This window comes from Vanellus vanellus, assembly GCF_965231255.1.
Source record: "Vanellus vanellus genome assembly, contig: HAP1_SCAFFOLD_524, whole genome shotgun sequence".
In the NCBI taxonomy this organism is placed as follows: Eukaryota; Metazoa; Chordata; class Aves; order Charadriiformes; family Charadriidae; genus Vanellus; species Vanellus vanellus.
In genome coordinates this window covers 66054-90714 of record NW_028127738.1, presented here as the reverse complement: position 1 = coordinate 90714, position 24661 = coordinate 66054, and the positions used below count along the sequence as shown (strand labels likewise).

General features: G+C 51.5%; 1 protein-coding gene across 1 annotated transcript; it reads left to right on the top strand.

The window, feature by feature from the left end:
- Positions 1-14485: 14485 nt before the first annotated feature.
- On the top strand, positions 14486-19462 carry LOC309685058 (tektin-3-like; the record flags this gene model as incomplete). The annotated part of the gene is made up of 7 exons (XM_082500866.1): positions 14486-15043; positions 15591-15674; positions 16137-16207; positions 16457-16600; positions 17089-17311; positions 18139-18293; positions 19246-19462. 7 exons carry the CDS (start codon positions 14486-14488, stop codon positions 19460-19462), a joined length of 1452 nt encoding a protein of 483 aa, XP_082356992.1.
- Positions 19463-24661: the final 5199 nt, after the last annotated feature.

Here is a 24661-nt window from a genome sequence, read left to right as displayed (position 1 = left end):
CTTTGGTGTGGTCCCCAGAGCACGAGGGATTTGGGGACCACTTACTACTGGGTGTAGTTGAGAACTTCGTGCTGGAGAGTCACTGTCCTGGTTTGAGGTAAAACAGAACCAATTTTGTTCAGTAACTTCGCTTGTTAGCTGGGCCTCTTCTAACTACTGAAATTAACTGCATATTGTGCAGACAATGTTCACTCTCAGAGTGATAAGACCAATTGTTTGTAGCTGATGCCCAGACATGGTATGCAGAGAGGCTCCTGTTTATACTTATTGCTATAACCCCCAAGGCCAACCAACTTTGTTATTTGCCCCGTTGGAGGGTCAGAAGTGGAAAAGCATAGTGGAGTCCCACCTGCAGAGAGGAGCTGACGGGACAGGTGACCCAAAACTCACCAACAGGGTATTCCATCCCATCTGCCTCATGCTCAGTATAAAAGCTGAGGGATCAAAGGGGCAGGTCTCTTCCTTCAATGGCTGACGTCTGAGGAGGACTCTGTTTGTCTGCCTGTGATCCCGATCCTGAATCCAGATCCAGAAACCAGTTCCCATCCAGCCTGGAACTGCCCCAGTGCCAGCAGGTAATGTGATTGTCACCTCGGGAGCTTGATACGGTTTTGTATATATTTTTCATTATTTCTTTTTATATTATTAATAATATTTCATCAAAGTACTTTAGTTCCTTCTAAACTCATAAGTCTCTTTTTCCTCCTCTGCCTCTCTTTGAAGAAGGGTAGAGGGGAGCACCTGTCGGTTCCATCTGGGGTGCCTCAGGTCCCCAGTAGTGGATTTTGGCCTAAACCACGACAGATTAATTGGCGCCCAACGTGGGGCCCGAGCAGTGCTCGATCAGACCTGTGATAAATTGCCCAAATAGTTTGAGTTCCAGCTTGCTCAGAGATTAGAACAGACAGCTTGCATCGTGTCATTCTTAGACGAAATCTTGTATCATGCCTTTAAGCAGCTTTGTTCGACCTTAATGCAGTCAGCTTGGTTTAACCTGCCAAATGTGTTTCAAAGTTCATTTATTCTTTGGCTTTTTATGTGAAGGTTTAAAGGTGCTGTTTTGGTGTGGTTCGCAATTCAGATGTATAACACGATGAGTTGGGTAAGGGCTCTACCTGTATATCTCGGGCCTCTCGTGATGGATTCTGTGATTAATTATACATTCGGTTCTACCTGGGGAATGTTTACTTCGCCCTTTGATAATTATGCTAATGTGACACCATCAGAGGTGGGGCACGGCAACCTTCTGGGCTCTGAGGATAAGGATTGGTGCCCTGTTAAGACCGTGCTTTTGTTGTCAGTTTTCCTGAATGTGATGCAGGGGTGGTTTCATGTGAAACACCGGTGCAGGGAGAGCAGTAGGGGGACCGGGCGCTGCCGCCACTCAGACCCGCGCAGCCGCTCGGCGATCTGCAGCGGCGCAAACCGCGGCCCCGCCCGGCCCGGCCGTAGCCGCCCCCCCCCACCGCAACGGCACAGGCGCCTGCACCGCCGCGCCGCCGCCGCCTGCAGCGGCACCGGTACCACCGGCAGCCGACCCCCCCCCACACGCACACCGCAACGGCACAGGCGCCTCCGCCGCCTGCAGCGGCACCGGTACCACCGGCAGCCGACCCCCCACACACACACCGCAACGGCACAGGCGCCTCCGCCGCCTGCAGCGGCACCGGTACCACCGGCAGCCGAGCCCCCCACACACACACCGCAACGGCACAGGCGCCTCCACCGCCCGTCCCGGCGCAAGCCCTGCCCCCGCCCTGCAGCGGCACAAGCCACGCCGCCGCCTGTCCCGGCACAAGCTACTCCAGCCACTACGAGTGTGATAAACTCAGTATCGTTTGTTCACCAAACCTAAAAACTTACATTTCCACAAGAAGGCAACTGCTTAACAAGAGGTGGCAAGATGGCCAACATTTTACTGTGTAAACAAGATATGCATGATTGTGCAGGCAAAACTAAGCTGCAGGGTCAAGTTATGTAGACAAAGTATAATAAATTGTGAAAAGACTTGAAGGAGAGAAACCTTCACCCCAAGACCACTGGCAATACTAGTGTTTAAGATGTTAATTTGTGTAATTTTAAAGGTGTTCGTTTAGTACTGCCAGAGTTTTAGAGATACCTATAGCACTTAGATAAATACTTTGAGAAAATGTTAGATGAAGAATCCTTATAGAATTTACTAACTCTTTAGAAAAAGGGGGGGGGACTAAGTCAAAGATATAGTACTAATTAACTAGTAGTAATTCATAACCTAAAAGACAGGCCTGATAAAAAATGGACGAAGCAAGAAGTCTTGAGGCATTGCCAAGGACAGCTCCTGATAACAAATAAAAGAAGGCCTTGAAAGGCGGCTGAAACCAACCCTGCAGTCTGGACAGAGACCAAAAAGAAAAACTGAGTCTGCGCAGGCACAAAAGGTTACTTGAAGTGATGAAGAAGAATTTGCAGCCTTCATCCTCAAGACCCTCAGCAACCACCACCACAAAGCATTGCGCAAGCACAGTTAGGAGGAGTTTATGAAAATGACTTCTTAAAGCTAATTTTAATACGAAGCGGGGATAGGTTATGCATATGTATAGCCGTATTAAGAGATCTTATGATTATGTAAAAAGTACCATATATATTTGAGAAAGCCGCTGCATTGAGTGCGCGCCGTCGGTGGAGTGAGACTCCCGGGCCGCCCAGCGCTGTTTTGCTTGCTGCCGCTTGCTAATAAATACTCCAAATTTTAATTGACTCTGTCTCACGTCAATTTTGTGAGATCAACTTATAACACGAGCAGTACCAAAACTACTCAATCTCCATCAAAATCGGTACAAGCTGCCCCAGTAACCAGGAAGAAGAGAAAGCAGTCAGATCGTTCCCCTGTCGCTCACGACAAGGACCAGCTGTCCCAAGACAGCTTGGGAGGGAGTTCTGAAGGAGATCCAGGAGAAGGCCCTTCTAGAGTAGATCCAGGAGAGGGTCCTTCAAGCAGCCAGGGACCAGGTTAGGAAAGCTAAAGGCCTGAAAGAATTAAATCTTGCCAGAGAGGTCAAGGGCAACAAGAAAAGCTTCTACAGGTATGTCGGTAATAAAAGCAAGACTAGGGAAAATGAAAGGAAGAGGAAAACATTAAAAATAGAAATGATCCAGAAAAAGCCAGGTCACTGAAGCCTACAAACAACTTAATACCTTGCAAATGGATAATGTTAGTTATACACGAATTTCAAGTCTTTGATCTAAAACACAGGACACAATTATAGTGTTGATCTTCTCTGCTAAAAGTTTGCTCCTAGCAAGAAAAAAAGCTCCTATAGAAAGTTCTTATTTCGGACAAAAGATGCTTAAGCACAAGGTGCATTAAACACAGTCGAACCACATCCATTTTTAGAAACACTTTGTGTCTGTTTCACAGATATTTATGGCCTACACAGTTGATTTGATTTCTCAGGCGCAAAGGATATTGCATTCTTCCTGACCTACACTATGTATTTTGAACCTGGGGCGTTTCCACACAAACAGATTGTTGAACCGAGTCCTGTGAAAGTCAGTGTGCCTCTGAGCAGGTGAAGAGCCTGCCAATACAGATGAGCCTAAAGGTAAGGATTGGAAGCCCACGTGCTTATGTTGTAGTATCGGAGGCTTATTTGCAAGCCAAGATGAGTCCACACTTAATTCTGACAGCAGGATGAAATAGATCAGCCTTTCAAGGTCCACAGGCCACTTGCTGTGCTTGTTGGGGACGGCAAACACTCCTTCATTAATGAGCGTGTACAGAGTTGGAAGTTTAACTTTAACGCTGCTTTACAGTTTGGGGATTTTCACTGCATCTCTTTTTTACGCCAAACTCTGTCTTTATTTTAAGAACTGCAACGTGACAGCGTCCTCCTTTATTCCCTTAACAATCAAACCAACTTTCGATTTAACTTAAATGGACATTTGTTCCTTAATGGAAAACTTTGTCATAATTTTGTCAATATCGTCCCAGAGCAGTTCCGTTTACCTATACAGATCGGACCTTGCAGACTATCTATGGAAACGACATCGCAGTTACTGTGGCTCTTCTCCTTTACTGATATCGGTCAGTGCTGTCTTGTCTCTCTGTCTTACTCTTTTCCACGCTGCAAAAAGGAAAAAGCAGACCTCGAAATCAATGCGAGTTCCTCTTTTCCCCAAATTAATCCTCAGGCCTCCTCTTTTGAGAGTGAGGGGAACAGGTCTCTCTGAAGAGCAGCAACAGTGACACCCAGTGGCCACCTACAAATTAGACTTGAAACAGCCCTCAGGGCACAGGAGGTCTGTGTTGTCTACCACTGAAAGTGAACAGCTCGAAAGAGTAGTTTAAAGTCATAACGGCCTGGGCAAGCTGGAGAGGCGGAGCTGCCGGCATCCCCAGCAAGGGCAGCTGTGGGGGTGCTGGGGAGCTGGCCCACGTTGTGTGTGGCAGGGCTGCCGGAGGGGGCTGGGCTGGGTGCAGGAGACCCTCCCCGGGAGGCAACAGGGCTGCCCTCCCACCCCCCAGGAGCATGGATGCCCTTCAGCTCCAGCACATGGTGGGCCCCCCTGCCGCACATTCGTGTCACAGCGTTGACAAGATCGTTCACAAACATCGCTGTGCGCTTACGTAGCAGGAGCTGCAGGAGCCAGACCAGGAGATCTTTGTCCGGTCCAAAGCTGACGAGGCAGGACAAGATAATGTCCTCTGCGATGGACGCCTGCTGATGGTGGTCCTCAAACATCAGCTCCAGCACCTGGCGCAGCCAGGGCAGCAAGTGTTGCAGGAGAAGCGAGTACTCCGCGAAAAGGCTTGCCCATTCGTGAGCCTCGAGCCTGTCCACTACAGCCATGGTCAGCTGTCCAGCAGCCCGTGGTGGAGAAGCTGCAGGGCTGTGGGGGGCCTGGTACGGGACGGCTAGTGATGCTGGAGGTGGTCTGACGGGATACTGTGGGAAGTAATAGTCCGTCTGCACTGAAGGTATGACGGCATCCACCTCCCTCTTGCAGAGGGGGTACTCGGGCTTTATCTCAGCCCACCGCCAGAAGCAGACGAGACAGAAGTGGTGGCAGCATGGCAACACATAGCTGGCTTCCTCCCAGCTGTCCAGGCATATGGGACAGTGGTCGTCCAGCTCTGTGGCCATGCTGTCTATCTGGGGAGGTGGGCTGGGGAGAGACAGCGATCACAAGCTGCTCCCTCTCACTGGTCCTCGCAGCAGCAGATGTCGCACTAGAAAAGGAAGCGAGGCCATGCTCATTGGCTGGCCTGGGCAGGGGTGGAGGAAATGCCCAGGCCCCTCAAGAGGGAAACCCTCCCAGTTCCCCAGGGTGAGGTTTCCCCGTACAGCTCACCTCTGCTGCTGCAAGCACGCCTCCTGGCTGCCCCGGCTGCCCGAACCTGGCAGGGCCGGGGAAAACCAGAACCCATCGCTCAGTGATGTCACTGTCCCTTCCTCGGGGACATGGCAATGGGCTGTCCTTGCCCACGGCGCTTGCCCTGGCAGTGCTGCGGACCCAGCACATGCCTCGGGGGTTACCGCAACGCCACTGCTCATTCCGTCTGCCACCTCTGGTCCCGTGCTCGGCGTCAGTGTTTCATGCCAGTGAGGTCTTGGCTGTGTCTTCCCAGGGTCCCGTCAGGTTCCGGTGGCCGTGGTACATATCTCCAGGCACATACAGCAAGAGGGTTCATTTGATAATGTCCCATGCCTCCCTGGGAGGCTGCAGGACAACGTCCCACAGGCTGTCCACGTACTCCAGGACTGTTGGCCAGCCCTTTGGGCTCCCCTGCTTCCTCCCACAGCACATCGAAGAACCAGCGCCTAAGGACAAATAGAAAGAGGGGAAGAGGCCTCCAAAGGCTGTGCCTCTCGTCCTCTGCCTCACCTCCAGGAATTCTTTTCCAGACTGGGTGGAAAGACATGTTCAGCTGCTGAGAAATATGCACCTATGACACCATACACGGGAATGGGTGAAATCAATTCTATTTTGAAATAAAAATCTTCCTCCCCGCCTTGCTTTGAACTTTGCAAAATTTTTGAGATTTGTTGCTCCTGTTTACAACAGAGGATTTTATCTGGGATGCCCTGAATACCCCAGGGAATGCTCACAAACTCTGCGTGGAGACCAGTGATGCAACCTGATCAAAACAATTCAAGGATAAGATTACTTACCATATTGCATGGCCCTTCTCCTCGCTCACAGTGCGGTTTAGGGGGCACATTGCTATTCAGGAGTTAAAATCATTCCATTTCTAAATGAATACAGTGTGCTATAGGGAGTCTGGAAGCAAAGCATGGCCTCTACCTGTTTCTATATCCCCAGGTTCTTTATTTGAGTCTGACATTCTAACATATGTTGCCTCACGTTCTAACGTGATATACGTTTCCGCATGGGGAAACATATAGAAAAAAGAGTGAATGCCTTGCACTATCAGAAGCTGTCCTCTAATTTGATGGTATAGTTATAACCTGCTGTGCACGTGGTCACAAAGCAACCAACAAAGACAAGAAAAACAAGCCAGCAAGCAAAGTCTCACAGTCTCTCCCCACGCTTCAGCACTGCTGGCCAGCCCTCTTGGGCTCCCCTGGTTCCCCCCACGGGGAGTCAGGGGCAGCACTTGGCTCTCTTGCAGGGAGTTTTTCCAATTTTTCTCCCCTAGCCAGAGGGCGCAAGGCTGATCACCTCTGCTCAGCACCCATCAGGCCTCATCTGGGCACTGCGTCTTGTTTGGGGTTCAGCAATGGGCCCACGTTTTCTCTAGTGCTTGAGAGAACAGACCGGTGAATGTAGCATTACAGCGTTGGTGGATAAGGGAAGAGCAACTATCACCTACCCGGAAAGGATTTGACGCTGTCACACACAACGTTCATGTCTCCCAGTTGGAGAGACATGGGTTCCACGGATGGACTACTCGGTGGAGAAGGAATTGGCTGGGTGGCTGCACTCAAAGAGTTGCGGTCAACTGATCAATGTCCAAGTAGAGACCAGTGAGGAGCGGCATTCTTCAGGCGTCGCTATTGGGACTGGCGCTGTTTAGCGTCTTTGCCGGTGACATGGGTGTTGGGATGGAGCGCACCCTCGGCAAGTTTGCCAATGGCACCCAGCTGCGTGTTGCAGTCGACACGCTGGAGGGAAGGGATGCCATCCAGAGGGACCTGGACAGGCTGGAGAGGCGGGCCCGTGCCGAGCTCGTGATGTACAACAAGGCCAAGTGCAAGGTCCTGCACGTGGATCAGGGCAATCCCATGCACAAATACAGGCTGGGTGGAGAATGGATTGAGAGCAGCCTCGCCGAGAAGGACTTGGGGGTGCTGGCTGGTGGGAACCTGCTTAGCATGAGGCGGCAATGTGCGCTCACAGCCCAGAAAGCCAACTGCCTCCTTCTGGTACCTTCCTCATCACCACCTACCTGAAATATCAATAGTGGGTAGTAAGCTGATGTCTTAACCAGGGAAGGGAGTTTTCTCTGTATGTCCTTAATTCTGGCGCCAGGCAGGCAGCTGACTTCCCTGTGGGATGGCTCCGGTCTACAGATAGGGCCCTCTGTTCCCCTCAGAAGGGAGTCACCTACTACAATTACCTTGCTTTCTTTCTTGGTTGAGGAAGTCCTGAGGCGTGGGGGTGGGTGCCCAGCACTGGGCATCTCACTGGAGGGATCATCCTTTCCATCCTCAATCGCCTGGTCCTCGATTTCCAAAGCCCCATACCTATTATGCAAGGGCAATTGGGATGGTGAGGGGGGCTGTGAGGGGTTTCGCTTGCCTCTCCGAGGAGGGATCTGACTCCACTCCCCCTTATCCCTTGAGTTCTCTCCTTCTGCAAACTGATGAGCAAACCGATGAGTTGAGCAAACTGATAAACTGTTTGATAAACTAACCAAGGTGGAGGAAAAACTCCTTCTTTCCCTGCACAGACCCATGTTGCAGCTGCTAAGAAGAAACGCCCTCCTACTCAAGAGAAAAAACACCCTCTGACTCAAGAGAAATCAAACCCGATACGAGATATCCTGTGGTTTTGCCTCTGTGAATATGGAGAAGACATGAAGAAACGGGATGAAGAACCTACGTCAGCCCTACAGGCACGGGTGCTTGAGTTGCAAAATGAAGCAGATAGAAGAAAGGATTCTTACAGGAGGAAGGCTGCTCTGACCTACGGTAGGCGATCCTACGGACCAGGTAGGAACCGATCTGATAATCGTAGGTACTACGGTCAACGTTAGAGGTGCCCTGCCTCCGGCCAGGAGGAGGAGAGGGACAACCGAATATATTGGACTGTGTGGATTTGATGGCCTGGCACATTAGAGCCACAAAAGTATAAAGCCCTGGTGGACACTGGTGCACAGTGTACCCTATTGCCCTTGAATCATAAAGGGGCAGAAACTGTCACCATGTCTGGAGTGACAGGCGGATCTCAAGAACTGACTGTATTAGAGGCTGAAGTGAGCCTACCTGGGAATAAATGGGAGAAACACCCCATTGTTACTGGTCCAGATGCTCCGTGCATCCTTGGCATAGACTACCTCAAGAGAGGGTGTTTTAAAGACCAAAAAGGGTATCGGTGGGCTTTTGGTATAGCAGCTGTAGACACTGAGGATGTTACACAGCTGTCTACCTTACCCGGTCTTTCAGATGACCCTTCTGTTGTGGGACTGCTGAGGGTTGAAGATCAGCAGGTGCCAATGGCTACTGCCACGGTGCATCGACGACAGTATCGCACCAACCGAGACTCCCTGATTCCCATCCATCCCCTGATTCGCCGGCTAGAGAGCCAAGGAGTGATCAGCAAAACTCGCTCACCCTTTAACAGCCCTCTATGGCCAGTGCGAAAGTCTGACGGGGACTGGAGATTAACAGTAGACTGTCGTGGCCTGAATGAAGTCACACCACCACTGAGTGCAGCTGTGCCAGACATGCTACAACTTCAGTATGAACTGGAGTCAAAGGCAGCCCAATGGTATGCTACAATTGTCATTGCTAATGCCTTTTTCTCTATTCCTTTAGCAGCAGAGTGCAGGCCACAGTTTGCTTTCACCTGGAGGGGTGTCCAGTACACCTGGAATCGACTGCCCCAGGGGTGGAAACAAAGCCCTACTGTTTGCCATGGACTGATCCAGACCGCACTGGAGAAGGGTGGAGCTCCAGAACACCTACAATACATCGATGACATCATTGTGTGGGGTAATTCGGTGGAAGAAGTTTTCCACAAAAGTAGGAAAATAATTAAGATTCTTCTGAAAGCAGGTTTTGCCATTAAAGGAGGTAAGGTCAAGGGACCTGCACGAGAACTCCGGTTCTTGGGAATTAAGTGGCAAGATGGCTGTCACCAGATCCCAACGTATATGATTAACGGAATAACATCTATGTCCCCACCTACTAACAAAAAGGAAAGACAAGCCTTTTTAGGTGTTGTGGGTTTCTGGAGAATGCATATTCCAGGTTATAGCCAGATTGTGAAACCTCTCTATGAAGTGGCTCGAAAGAAAAATGAGTTTCTGTGGGGCCCTGAGCAATGACAAGCCTTTGAGCAAATTAAACAAGAGATTGTGCATGCAGTAGCCCTTGGAGCAGTCCAAACTGGACGGGACATTAGAAATGCGCTCTACACTGCAGCCGGTGACAATGGCCCTACCTGGAGCCTCTGGCAGAAAGCACCAGGGGAGACTCGAGGTCGACCCCTAGGATTCTGGAGTGGAGGATATAAAGGCTCCGAGGCCAACTATGCTCCAACTGAGAAAGAAATCTTGGCAGCATATGAAGGAGTTAGAGCTGCTTCAGAAGTAATTGGTACTGAGGCACAGCTCCTCCTGGCGCCCCGATTACCAGTACTGGGCTGGATGTTCAAGGGTAAAGTTCCTTCTACTCATCATGCCGCCGATGCTACCTGGAGTAAGTGGGTTGCCTTAATCACGCAGTGAGCTCGAATAGGAAAGCCAGATGGCCCAGGAATTGTAGAAGTCATCACAAATTGGCCCGAAGGCAAAGACTTGGGGAAGGCACTAGAGGAGGTGGTGACACGTGCTGAGGAAGCTGCACCATATAATGAACTGTCAGATAATGAGAAACAGTATGCCTTGTTTACTGATGGGTCTTGTCGTATTCTAGGAAAACATGGAAGGTGGAAAGCTGCTGTGTGGAGTCCTACATGACAAGTCACGGAAGCTGCTGAAGGACAAGGTGAATCGAGTCAATTTGCAGAGGTAAAAGCCATCCAGCTGGCGTTAGATGTTGCTGAACGAGAAAAGTGTCCAATACTCTATCTCTATACTGACTCATGGATGGTGGCAAATGCTCCGTGGGGGTGGGTAAAGCAGTGGAAGCAGAGCAACTGGCAGCGCAGAGATAAACCCGTCTGGGCTGCTGAGCTGTGGCAAGACATTGCTGAGCGGCTAGCGAACCTAGTCGTAAAGGTACATCACGTAGATGCCCACGTACCCATGAGTCGGGCCACCGAGGAACATCAAAACAATCAGCAAGCGGATCAGGCTGCTCAAATTTTCCAGACAGACTTGGACTGGGAACATAAAGGTGAACTATTCTTAGCTCAGTGGGCCCGTGACACTTCCGGTCATCAAGGAAGGGATGCAACATATAAATGGGCCCATGACCGAGGGGTGGATTTAACCATGGACACTATTGCGCAGGTTATCCGCGACTGTGAAACATGCGCCGAAATCAAGCAAGCTAAATGGTTAAAACCTTTGTGGTATGGGGGACAGTGGCTGAAATATAAGTATGGGGAGGCTTGGCAAACTGATTACATCACGCTCCCTCAAACTCGCCAGGGTAAGCGCTATGTGCTTACAATGGTGGAAGCAAGCACCGGATGGTTGGAAAGCTCTGCCGTACCCCATGCCACTGCCCGGAATACTATCCTGGGCCTTGAAAAGCAAGTCGTGTGGCGACATGGCGGCCCAGAAAGAATTGAGTCAGACAACGGGACTCATTTTGAAAACAATCTTATAAGTAATTGGGCAAAAGAAGATGGCGTAGAGTGGATATATCCTATCCCCTATCATGCACCAGCTTCTGGGAAGATTGAGCGATACAATGGACTGTTAAAAACCACCCTAAAAGCAATAGGAGGGGTGGAACCTTTAAAAATTGGGACAAGCATTTAGAGCAAGCTACCCGGCTAGTTAACACCAGGGGATCCATCAATCGAGCTGGTCCTGCTCAATCAGACCTTTTACATACTGTAGAAGGGGATCAAGTCCCTGTGGTGCATGGAAGGAATTTGTTAGGGAAAACTGTTTGGGTTTTTCCTGCTTCAGGCAAAAGCAAACCCATTCGTGGGACTGTTTTTGCTCAAGGACCTGGATGTACTTGGTGGGTGATGCTGAAGGATGGAGAAGTTCAATGTGTACCTCAAGGGAATTTAACCCTTGGTGAGAATACTCAATCCTGAGCAGTATGATGCTGATCACTACATAATACTAACAGTGTTCCATACGTGCTTTTCAGGATAATAGAGAGGTGATGAAACCTGAGATAGCTTCATCAAGTGGCATCCAGCAAGCTCTTCAAGATGAACATGCTATCCGTGGGCACAAACCAGAGTGAATTTCGTACCATCTTTCCTGCCCTGAGATGAGACCCTGCAATCATGAACTAAATGGACTTTTGCATATAACTTTTGTAGGTAAATGTAAACCATAGATGAGTGACCTGCATGTATCCATCTCATATATATAATCTGTGTGTGTGTAAATTTGATAGATAAAAGTAATAGTAATCTGAGCAAGATGCAAATGGTATGGAATAAGGGGTGGAATGTCCTGGTTTGAGGTAAAACAGAACCAATTTTGTTCAGTAACTTCGCTTGTTAGCTGGGCCTCTTCTAACTACTGAAATTAACTGCATATTGTGCAGACAGCGTTCACTCTCTCAGAGTGATAAGACCACTTGTTTGTAGCTGATGCCCAGACATGGTATGCAGAGAGGCTCCTGCTTATACTTATTGCTATAACCCCCAAGGCCAACCAACTTTGTTATTTGCCCCGTTGGAGGGTCGGAAGCGGAAAAGCATAGTGGAGTCCCACCTGCAGGGAGAAGCGGACAGGACAGGTGACCCAAAACTCACCAACAGGGTATTCCATCCCATCTGCCTCATGCTCAGTATAAAAGCTGAGGGATCAAAGGGGCAGCTCTTCCTTCAACGGCCGACGTCTGAGGAGGACTCTGTTCATCTGCCTGTGATCCCGATTCTGAATCCAGATCCAGAATCCAGTTCCCGTCCGTCACTGCGTCCAGCCTGGGACTGCCCCAGTGCCAGCCGGTGACGTCATTGTCATCTCGGGAGCTTGATAGGGTTTTGTGTCTATTTTTCATTTTTTCTTTTCTTTTATTATTAATACTTCATTAAAGTACTTTAGTTCCTTCTAAACTCATAAGTCTCTTTTTCCTCCTCTGCCTCTCTCTTTGAAGAGGGGTAGAGGGGAGCATCTGTCGGTGCCATCTGGGGTGCCACAGGTCCCCAGTAGTGGATTTTGGCCTAAACCACGACAGTCCCGTAGCTTGTGAATTTGACTGGTTTCCCGGTGCCATGAAGTCGATTTTAACCCGACTAAAGCAAGACATGTATTTAAAGTGAAATCAAAGTGTGCTAACCTTTGTATACAGAAAACAGTTGGAGTTCTTCTCTATCTCAGATCTTTGGCAGCAGAGGCATTGCTTTCTCATGGAGGCCGGCTCCGTGTGTATGTGTGCACAGAAAGCAGGAGCGGTGGGGCAGGGTGTCAGTGCACCCCTGAGAAGCTGTAAAACATTTGGTCCGGTCTCAGTGTGCAGCTGCAATAGCTGGGAAAACGGGAGGAAACCAAAGGCGGCAATGAGAAGACAGCTGTATCAGCCTGAGTATTTGATGAGCCATATACATAGCTCACAGTTAACCTCAAGTGGTAACATGAAGGAAATGAAAATGTTTCTTCTGGGGACTATGTGGCACAGGGGTGCTGACAGTTGGCCTGATGGGTGTTATCAAAAGTTGGAGACAAGTCCCCTTGATTGGCCGGAGCAGACGCCCAAAGGCTGTACTGGGTTGCCCATGGATGGCAGCGGGAGCTGTCCAGGGACGGGATCAATTGTCCCAGCAAAGGCAGTCTGGTTGCCCAGAGTCTGCACTGAGCTGCCCACGGGTGGCCTTGGGTTGCCCATCAAGAGCACCGGGCACCAAAGGGCTGCATCAGGTTGCCATAGCGGCTGCAGGGAGCTGCCCGGGCAGAACCCGGTCCCTGAGCGCCCTGCGCCCCTGGCAACGCTGCCCTGGTTCTGTGTCACACAGGGCACTGGGGACGCTGCAGTGTCTGGCAGTGCTGCCACCGAACCCCACAGCACAGCAGGGAGTAGCCGCCCTCCCGGACACTCCCAAGCCTCTGGAGGTTTCGGGTGAGTATGTACCATTATGGGAAAGGTTTTTTTATGCAAACTTCCCATTTTTGACGGACTCAAGTGGCTTTCACGCTGTAACAGATGGGATTGAGCACATGCTTTGTGTCAAACCCCACTCCCACCCAGGCATCTTGTTGCAGCACACCAGTGTCCTCACCTTTCACTGGGCTCTGAGCCAGGCTGGGAGCCGTGGGGAGGGGATGGGGTACCTCCTGAGTCCCCTCCTGAGGGTTTGGCCTCAGATGCGGTGTGTTAGGGACATTTGCTGGCCCTCTGCATGATGTTTCTGACAACAACTGACTGATACCCTGAATCTGAAAAGAGCAGTAGCACCCACAATGCCGTATGCAGTTCTCGGTAGCAAAATCTTCACGTGTGGCCATTCCTCCTAGGGCTCCTGCAAGGCTGCTGTTTACACACCCCTCTGAAAAGACTGTCTGGGATTTCTCCTTTCCAAGTGCATCGATTTTACGTCAGGTGAGGCGTAGGCATTTTTCTTCCTTTGCAAGTCAAGAGAGGGCTGTTCTCTTGAGACTGAAATAGCTGGAGGGGGGTCAAATTTGGATATAGATCTGCAAAGCATCAATGCAAGTGAAGGTGGGGGGTGAGGATTGAGTCCCTGACCCACCAATCACACTGGGTTGGTCCAAAGGGGCGCAGCTATCGGGGCTGGAAAGGGCACTTTGAAAGAGAAAAGGACATCTGGAGTACTAGAAGATCAGCACATACGCCAACCAAAAGAAGCCAATGAACACAAGACAATCACCAGCTACACTTTCACGGGATTGACAGATTTGAGGAGAATGAAGGCTAATATCTGTCATTCTCCTGAGCAGCCATGCTTTGCTTTTCTCCGCATTTCAATACTTGAGGCTAGATACTAAACAAATTCAAATCCCTTTCCAGATACAAATGCTTGGGGTGCTGTGAGAAGGCATTTGCTTTCAAGAGTTTTAGGCCTGTACAGGTGACCTGTGGGTGCTGTGTGCGTTGCTGTTTGTGTTAGAAGCTGCATGTGTTGCTGTAAGAAGGAAGGCAAGTGCAGGAGCTGACTGAGGGAAGTTGTCTTCTATCTCCTCCTCTGTGCAGGACAAGTACTTGAAGAGCAGTGGTCAGGAATGGAGGCTGTCGGCTTTCCCTTAACGGCAAGACGTGCCAAGGTTCTGCCTGCCATCAACACCATGACTGCCAGCTATAAAGACCGTTTCCCGTACTACCCGTTGCCTCAGAGCTCCAGCCTCCCCTGGATGCCCAGCACCTACTCTAAAAGAGATGCCATCAAACCAGCTTTGGCTCCCTTTTCCAAAACTTCCCAGGGGATGACCACCAGCGAGAAGCTCCCTTACATTTCCAACAGAACAACCCTCTTCACCCGCTACACCCCTGACGACTGGTACAGGTCCAACCTGACCAAGTACAAAGAGTCAGAGACTTCCCGGCACAATGCGGAGGCTCTGAGAGTTGATACCACCCGCATGATTGGGGATAAATACCAGCAGACAAAGAAAACACAAGCAGAAAGCACCAAAAGCCTGGGAGGACGTGTGAATGCTATTGAGTTTTGGAAAGGGGAGCTCTGCCGTGAGCTGGATGAGATGATCGGGGAGACCAACACGCTCACAGACATGAAGAAGAGACTGGAGAGAGCCTTGGCCGAGACGGAGGCCCCTCTCCAGGTAAGCACTCTGTCCAGTGGGCTGCAAGCTGTAGCCTACTGCTGGAACAACTGCAGCCATTCAAATGTCTAACTAAGTTCCACTGCAGCTCCGCAAGACCTAGAGAGTTTTTATGAAGAGACCATAAGTTAAGTTTGCAATGTCTTCCCATCTGCTGCATCCCCTATCAGCCCGTTATGAGCTCATCACAACTCCATTTGCTTAACCAAATATTTGTGTAGGCGGAACATCCAAATTCCTGGAGTGGGAGACAGAAGCCCATGTCTTCCTACAACACCCTGGGGAGGTCAGCATCAAGGCTGACACAGGTGCCTGTGCCACAGCTCTGGTTGCAGCCGGGACACACGTGCTCCCTCATGTTGATTTGATGCGTATGGTGCAGTTCGGTTGCTTGTGGTCAGCTGAAGCAGCCGCCCTGGGCACTTTGTTCCCCTGGTGTCCCCTCTGTGCCCGCCTAGAATTTCTTTTCTTCCATTTCTTGAGATGGGGACTCTCTCTATAGAGAATCCTGCCTCTGCACCCGACAGTGATGGCATGTCCCCAACAGGTCGCTCAGCAGTGCTTGCTTCAGCGGGAGAAGAGGATGGGCATTGACCTCGTCCATGATGATGTGGAGAAAGAGCTCTTCACGGTAAGTTGGGCCACCCAGATCATGTGTTAAAGCCAGTTTTACCTAAACTGCCCTACAGAGGCTTTGCAGCCTTCTTCCCTACCTGGCTCCTTACCGCTGGGGAGGTGCTCAGCTCTTCAACCCCCCCAAAACCTGCTGGGCCAGGGGATGGGGTTCCCCCAGGCAGCAGCATGCCCACGCCGTGTGGGTATGACTTGGCCGTACAGAGGAAGGAATAGCTGAAGAGCAGCTGCATGTTTGTGTAGCGTGTGGGGGTTCTGTGTTCCTCTTCAGGGAGTAGTGCAGTAAAGACATGCACGCAGTTTGGGGGCACTTTCTCCACTCCCTGCCTGTTTACTCTGGGCAGAAAGACAAGCAGGCAAGTTCTTGCTGTGTGCAGGGTTGGGGAGGTCTGAGGGGACGAGTGGCATCAGGACAACTGAGTACAGACACTGATGATGGGGCCATGTGTCCTTTACCCAGGAAGTCAATGTCATCAGGTCGTGCCAGGAGAAGATGCAGCGGTACCTGGATGAAGCCAAAGCCCAGCTCGCGTAAGGAGGAGCTCCTTATGTCATGCCGTAGGGCTGATGTGCATTTGCAGTTGTGATGTGGACCCCCAGCAGACCCCGACCTCTCCCCACACCCTGCAGATGGAAAAGCCAGGCGGGCTCCCCGGGAAGTGGGCAGTGATGCTCATGGGAGGACAGAGCTGCGTGGGAGGGAGCTGCGGGGAACTGGAGCGGGGAGGAAGCCCTTCCACCTGAACATCCCCAGCGATGGCTGTTGTTTGCATGTTGAAGGTCCAACAGGGCGGCCCAGCACGAGCTGGAGAGGGACCTGGCCCACAAGCAGGCGGCCCACCGCATCGATGACAAGTGTCACCACCTGAGGAGCACCTCCCACGGCATCAGCTACTACCCAGCGGTGGAGCGGGTCGATGCCACGTGAGTGCACGCTGGGCGGCACGCCAGCAGCAAGCTGTGCCCGGGATGCACGGTGCCTCTCCCTGGCAGGGAGCTGCTTGTCCCCAGCCCACTGTCAAGGCACGTGCATCCCGCCTGGAGACAGCTGCCTGAGTGGGACCGTTTCTCTCTGCTTATTGTTATTCTTACTGTTATTGTTATTGTTAACCTTACCTTTATTCTTACCCTTACTCGTACTCTTCTTCTCATTCCTATTTTCTGTTGTTGTTCTAGTAAACTGTCTCTATCTCCACCCGTGAGTCCTGTTCTTTCTCTTTCCCCTCCATTGAGAGTGGCTGTGTGGTCCTAGCTGCTGGCCAGAGTTAAACCACAACCTATGCTCAAATTAAAGACGGAGATTTCAGATACGTTTAATCAGTGCTGCTCCCAGGCAGGCTTCATGCCTGCCCACGTCCAGCTTCAGCACTACGGGCTTACCGGGGCCTCTTCTTCCCCCTCACCTCCTGAAGGATCTCGGTGCCGGACTCTTGGGCCAAGATCACAGACGACAACATCCTCCGCTCACAGAGCCAACGGGCGGCCTCCTCCAAGCTGCGGGACAACATCGAGAACCTGCTGGTGGTGGTGGCAAACGAGATGCGGAGCCAGTTCAACAGGGTGAACATCGCCTTCACCAAACGCATCAGCGAGACAGCCGATGCCGAGAGCAAGATCCGGACCCACCTGGCCAAGGTAGTCGGAACCCCTCCCTTTCGGTGTGTCACTGTCACTTCCTAGTGACGCCCCTGAGGTGGGACCCTTAGGAGTTGGCACCGTAATTTCATCTCAAGGGGTCTGTTTTTGCTAGGGCATCCTCACTGGCAGCCTGGGAGCACAGGGATTGCCAGCAGAAAATGCCAATGCTGGTTGCATCTCCTGGTAGTTCCTTCAGAAGCGCTGGCTGCCCTCCAGAACGGCCTTGCTGGGCCTCTGCTGGGCTGCCTGCTGGGGGGGTTGCAGGCTTGCTTCTCCTCCAAGGACGTGCTTTCACTCTCCGTGCTCTGGGGCTGCTGCATGGGCATGCGTGTGTTTGCTTTGCCAAGCAGAGTCAGTGGAAATCAGTGATGGACACCTGCCTCAGAGCTGTGGGTCTCATAGAAAGCTTCCTGAAACGTGCCCGACACTGTATTGAGTAACTGAGGGAAGACGGGGCTTGCAGCACTGCGAGCTGATGCCATGTCTTTCAGTGAGGATCCATGAAGAACCTTCCCTCTCTGAGTTACTGTTGATGGATGATTAGTTCCAGCAAGCGGTAATTTTGGGAAGCTAGGAATTCAATAGGTCCATCAGTGCTCCAAAACCTCCTCTGATGTGACAGCAAGAGCCAAGAGAGGTTTTTCCCTGAAGAAAAATTACTCTTGGCTCTGCGCCTTGATGTGTAGCAGAATGACAGGGGTCTGAGCCCAGGGTCTGCTTATTGAACTTGTATTGTTCTGCAGATGGACAAGAGGAAAGGGTAATTATGTTGTCACTTGAGAAGATACTTTTTAATTTGTGCATGGGTTTCTTTTTTACGCCAGACGCTGCAGGAAATCTTCCAGGTGGAGAAGACCATAGAAGCCATCCAAAAGGCCATTAGGGACCAAGGGCCTCCCTTAAAAGTGGCTCAGAGCCGGCTGGACGAGCGCACACGCAGACCAAACGTGGAGCTGTGCCGGGACACTGCCCAGCTGCGGTAAGGCAGGAGCGTGGGTCTGGTGGGCTCCTTGAGGAGTTACGGCTGGTAGCACCCGGGGGTAGCACTGCATGAAAAATTAAGCATAAGCATGAGGGGATGGATTCTTCCCGCTTGGGTAAGCCCCATCTTCTCTCCAGCCTGCTTCCCGGCAGTTGGATGTGCTCAGTTTTGAAGGACGAGCCCTTTACTCTCCAACAGGATCCTGCTGAGATCCCTTAGGCCCTTCCTTTTGGGGAACTGCAAGGAAGGGTGCCCCCTATGGAGAAGCAGAAAGGGCTGTCCTCACCTTCTCCGAGGACACTGGAAATCCTTTCAAGGACACAGTGGTCTGTTTGGGATTGCACGCCGAGGAGCTGTGGAGGAGTAGGCTGGCCTGAGCGCCCAGCAGCACCCCCTCTGAGGCACCCCAAAGTTCACCCCTCCTGGGAGCCCGTTGGGCAAGACTCCAGCTGAAGCCTTTTCAGAGCAATTGAAACCCAGCCCCACAGCCTTTGCAGCATCTCGTACAACAAGGGTTTTTTCCATCCTCCCCTTGTTTCACATTCACTTTTAGCCTCTCCCAGATGTCCTGTTTTCTTTGTGTGCATCTGTGGGCATGGGGAGGATGCCTGCACAGGGAAATCCAGGAGGGGGAGCCAACAAACCCCCCAAACCAAGCAGGAACAGGAAACCACACCTGCTCATCCCTCTTCTTGCTGGCCCGAGCTGCTCTGGGAGAGGCGGCTGCGCGTTGCCAAAGCCTTTGAGCAGACTTAACCATGCCTCCCCGCTGAGGTCTGGAGGAGCTCTGCCCTCAGCTTTCCCATGCGTCTGCCAGAAACGGGGGGTCTGAGTTAGTCTGAGCACGCTGAAGGGGGTAATCCTGTGACCAAGGGGCCCTTCAGCAATGCCACGCTAGAAACCACCCCCACGATGGCACTGTTAACCAGGGTTTCTTGCTGTTTTCCAGCCTTGTCAACGAGGTCCACAAAATCAACGAGACGGTCCAGAGCCTCCAGCAGCGCCTGAGAGACACCGAGGACACCCTGCAAATGCTGGTTCATACCAAGTCGGTCTTGCAGCATGACCTGGCCGTCAAAGCCAACACACTCTTCATTGATGAGGAGAAGTGCATGGGCATGCGCAAGACCTTTCCCAGCACTGTGCGGCTGCTGGGTTCCATTTAGGCTCAGCTGAACTCACTGAATCTGTTGTGGGAGGGATTCCCAGTTTGGCTAAGATGCTTTGGAAATACTTGATTAGAGTTTCACTTCCTGCTGAAAGCCATGAGTAGAAATTAAATGATCTGTTTGTGTGTTATACGGTCTACCGGTATTTTTTTTGCCTTTGGTTTTTCTCTTTCCACTGTACTTTCACGGTGTGCCAGAAAGTCACTGAAAATACTTTGTATGCAACTAAGAGTAAATCCACCCACGGGGATTCAGTCCTACCCTCTCAGTCGGTGATTTTAGGAGAAAAACTGTCGTGTCTGCCTCCTTTTGAGGCACCTTCTTATCACCTTCTTAGAGGAACACCCTTTCATTCCTTGGTGTTTCCTTCTTGCCTCATCGCTGGAAGAATTCAGGTGTCCTGCAGCGTAGCCAGCACATCTCAGAGCAACAGCCTGTGGGCCCTCGCTAGCACCCTGTCCCTCTAACCTTGGCATGTCATCTCACAGCTTGTCACGGGCAAGCCTGATATTGTCCCCCTCTCCCTTCGAGCCTCGTTTTAAGCGCTGTCAGGGAGCCCTGATAGCTGGTGAGCAAAGACCTTCTTCCCCCTTTGAGACAAGTGAATCCCATCTGACGCCGGCAAGCCTGGTGCTGTGTAGGCCATCCCCTTATCAAAAAAAACAAAATTCTGTTGGTCACACCAGCCATGGAGCCACCTATTAATAGACTGGGCCTATCTGTATGTTTCTTCCAATGTCGCTGCCTGTAACTGGAAGGAAAGAGGAAAAAATAACCTGTGCCCCACATCCCCTTACCAACCGTCCCAAGGCCCTGAAGTCTCTTTTGATCGCCATAGGAAGACATGTTGCAGCTTCACCACCACACACACGGAAGAGCAATAATGGGTAATAGTCGGAGGGCCGTACCAGGCTTGGAAGTTTCCTAGTGATATCCTTAAGCTGGGGCCCAGGGAGGAAGCAGACATCCCATCGGAAGAATAAGGGTTTGGACCAATTTATGTCATTCATGTTCATGGTATGAAAATAATCTTGTATGGTATGAAATAATCTTGCCGGCCAGCTTGGGTCAAGTGCTCACGTCTCACTCCTCCTCATCCCTGCGCCTGGCAAGCTCAAAATCTCTGAGCCCTTGAAACCCACACACCATAGCCAGCTATAAAGTACATATTTTCACAAGTTCAGACACTGGAGTCTTCTAAAAGTGCAGGCTTCCCAACTATTAGAAGAGAAGTTAGTCCTGTGTCGCTCAAAGCAGGACACACTATAACATAGTTTTGCATCGCAGGAGAGCATATTCTTCTCTTTGCATAACCTCATGCAAAATGACTGCAATTCAAAGTGCAGAGCACTCAGGCCTGGTGGCCCTATGTCCCATAAGCCCTCAGTTTCACAGCTGCTCACTGAGTTCACGAAAAACACAGTCAGAGTTTTTAGTCATTAAGCACAGTCTTTAAGGCAGCTATCTTGTCAGGTTTTGAAAGCCGAGCTCTTGTCCTCAGCTCCTCTGCTCTTCTCCTGGGCACACAGTAGCTACTGGAAGCAGCTGAAGAGGCACTGCTCATTGTGTGTTGCTATCAACATATTTACATTAGTCTAAAATACACCCCGTGATTATGTAAAGGTTTGGAAAGGACCAGGCCAAGTCGGGACAGCTGAGGCCACCTGGGCTAGTATCAATGCTGATTTGGTATTAGCAGACGATTGTTTCTCTTTGGAAGAGCAATTACACAAAACAGTGAAGGTGATCTGAAGCTTTGTTGAGGCGGGTGCACTGCAAACCCTGACCTCTGAGTTCATGATCTGTTTCCCTTCCTAATCAATGGGCAGAAATAGCGCTTCTTTGATACAGTTCCAGTGACTTCAGACATTGGTTTTAACAGATTTTGACTTGACGCACAGAGGCACGCGTCTCTCCACTGAAAGAGGGTTTAGTTCATGACGAGACAGGAAGTTGCAATAATACTGTTAGGTGAGATTGCATCCACTATGAACAGCCATGCAAGGATGATGATGATGGTTTTGAAAAGAATCAAAATTTTTATCACAGCTCCCATAAAATTCAATAGAGCCCAAAACCTCTGGTGCAAACTGTAGGAACAAATCTCAAGAATGTGGCAAAGTTCAAAGCACGGAGGGGAGGAGGGATGGGCTCTGATGTCACCAAGCGACGGATTGTGAACACGTGCCCCTCGCTGCTTAAATCCGGGCGCCGAGTCCCATCCAGCTGGTTCATACCCGCATTCCAGCTGAGCAGTTGGCGAGGCTGGAGTGTTGAGCCAAGCCTTGGCGCTGGTGTCCTGACTGGGGAGTTAGTTGCTCGCGGCAGCTCTCCATCTGTGCCCCAGAGCCCGCAAAGGATTTTCCCTGGCCCTGTCAGCTTCAGGCAGCCGGGGCAGTCAGGAGGCATGCTCGCAGCAGCAGAGGTGAGCTGTGTGGGGACACCGCACCCTGGGGAGCTGGGAGGGTTTCTTTCTTGAGGGACCTGGGCATTTCTTCCAGCCCTCCTCAGGCCAGCCAGTGACCGTGGCCTCTCTTCCTTTTCCAGCCTGACACCGGCTGCTGCAGCGCCACAGGGAGGGAGCACTTTGTCACCCCCAGCTGCCCCTAGCACGATGCAGCGAGTGGAGAGCATGGCAATGGACCTGGACAACCGCTGCCCAGTGTGCCTGGACAGCTGGGACGATGCCGCCTATGCCATGCCATGCCTCCACCAATTCTGTTACCAGTGCATCCTGCGCTGGGCTAACAGCAAGCCCAAGTGCCCTCTCTGCAAGAGAAGAGTGCGATCCATCGTGCACTCGGTGAGGGCAGACAATGACTTCGAAGAGGTTCAAATCGCGTCATCTGCCTCAGCCCCCGCACCAGTTGGCACCTGGCAGGCCGGAGGAGCGCCCAGGCACCCAGACACCCACAGCCCCCCTCCCCGCTCTGTAACACCTCAGCCGCTGGCAGTGGAGTCGGTGCCCAGGGCTCTGGTGGGCGGCCTCCAGCCCCATACTTGGGCGTTCCTCTTTGACGACCACCCGGCTCTCCTCCAACGCTTTCTGCCCTGGCTCCAACAGCAGCTGGGGCTGATCTTTGCCGAGGAGTCTTGAGCAGCCGTTGTGATGGAGGACCTCATCCTGGCCGTCCTGGGCTTCTTTGGTCTGGACGAAGAGGTCCTGGTCCAGCTGCTGCAGGTCAGCCTCCAGGATCACGCGGCGACATTTGTACAGCAGCTTATCAACGTTGCCGTGCAACGCTGCAGCACAGAGGCCCACCGTCTGCTGGGCCTCGAGGACAGCCATGCTGCCGAGGAGCGGGAGGGCAACCCCCTGGCTGTCCCTCCTCCTGCTGCCTCCAGAAGGGGGTCTCCTGGCCCTGGCCAAGCTACCTCCCGCAGCCCTGCTGCAGACGATGAAGAGGAGCGACCCAACACCTCCACCGCTGCTCTTCATGGGGCTCCCGGCAGCTCCCCCGATGCCCCTGTTCCAACCAACGGGGAACAGGAGGAGCTGCATGAGGATCCAGGGGAGGTTGCCGCAGGTCCCTCTACTCCCAGCCGCAGCAGGGACCTCTCCCGTGGGGGGCCACGGCGAGGCCCGAAGAGGAGGGCCAGCAGCACCCAACATTCACCTCAGCCACCCAAGAGGCCACCCCGCCGGCACAACTAGAACAAGGCCCCAGGAGCTGCCAAAACCAGGGCCAGGCCAGCAGCTGGGACACATGCCAGCCAACGGTTCAGTCAGAAGGGGGACTCCAGGGCTGGACCATGCCCCACTGCTAAACGTCCCATGCCTGGTCTCCTCCTCACCACATCATCTGCCCCCACGTCCTGGGGATCTGCTCTCCTACCAGCCTCTACTGCCCCGTCATGCCCTGCAACACTGGCACCCAAATCCTTCCTCCTGCTCAGAGTCTGCACCACTTGGCTCTGCCCTCTGCATCACCCCATGCTCACACCCTGCCAAGGCAGGAGCCACAAGAAGTTCAACAGGAGAAAGAAGTGAAGTCCAGAACCTGGCGAGGGACAACCCCAGGAACCAGCACATTTGGCGCGCTGCTCGGCTGGAAAGCAGCTTGGCGTAAAAAGCCCTGCAGGTCCTGGTGGCCACCCAGCTGATCATGAGCCAACAGTGTGCCCTTGCCACCAGGAGCACTGATGGTGTCCTGGGCTGGACTGGAGAGAGAGTCTGGCAAAGGAGTGTGAAGATGATAAAGGCACTGCAGCATCTCTCCTCTGAGGAAGGGCTGAGCGAGCTGGCACCGCTTAGCCTGGTGAAGAGAAGGCTCGCAGGGGAATTGATCAATGCATAAAAAGCCTGATGGGAGGCTGCAGAGAAGATGGAGCCAGACCCTGGCTGAGCGGCGCTGGCTGTCTCTGCTGCAGCAGGCGGCTATCGCAAGATGACATCCAGAGGTCCCTTCCAACCTCAGCCTTTCTGTCATTCAGTGAAAGTATTTGAATTGCCTAAAGAATCTATATGAATAACTTCAGTGCTGTTCTATAAAGTCAATAAAGAAAAGAAAGTAGTACAAACTTGCTGACGTTCCTCAAACTCTATTGATCGAATCATTAATACTGTGAAGTTCCAACACGCAGGGGCGTCCCCAAATTCACTTATATGTTCTGGAAGACTGCCTCAGCTCAGTCAGCGTGACCCCGACATGGGGTACAATTCTGCTGTGCTTATACTTAGTTGCCATCCTCAGGACATGTACCAGATGTATGACACAGGTGCAGGTTCTGCTGCTGAATAAAAGGACTGTAATCTAGGGCTGCTAAGAAAGACCCATAACAATTATGCTATAGAAGAAATATTTCCTCTCTCTTCTGCTGATCTTGCAATTTTTAGTTTAGTGGAAACTGCTCAGTTTTCTTCACCTTACTTTGAGTATTTCCCACTGTTATGCCTGTCCTCAAGGATAAAAAAAACAACAGCAACAAAATCACACATCTCTACTTCCACTATTACACGTAAAACCATTCTGGGAGTTCAATACAGTTTTGTATATATTTCATTATTTCCTTTTTATTTTATTCTTAATGTTTTAGTCAAGTAGTTCAGTTCCTTCTGAAATCCTGAGTCTCTCTTTCTCTCTCCTGCCTCTCTTTGAAGACACGTTGACGAGAGCATCTGTCCTGCCACCCAGTGGCCAATCCGGCCCAAACCACAACAGCCATAGAGAATCATACCTCCAGTATCAACTCTGT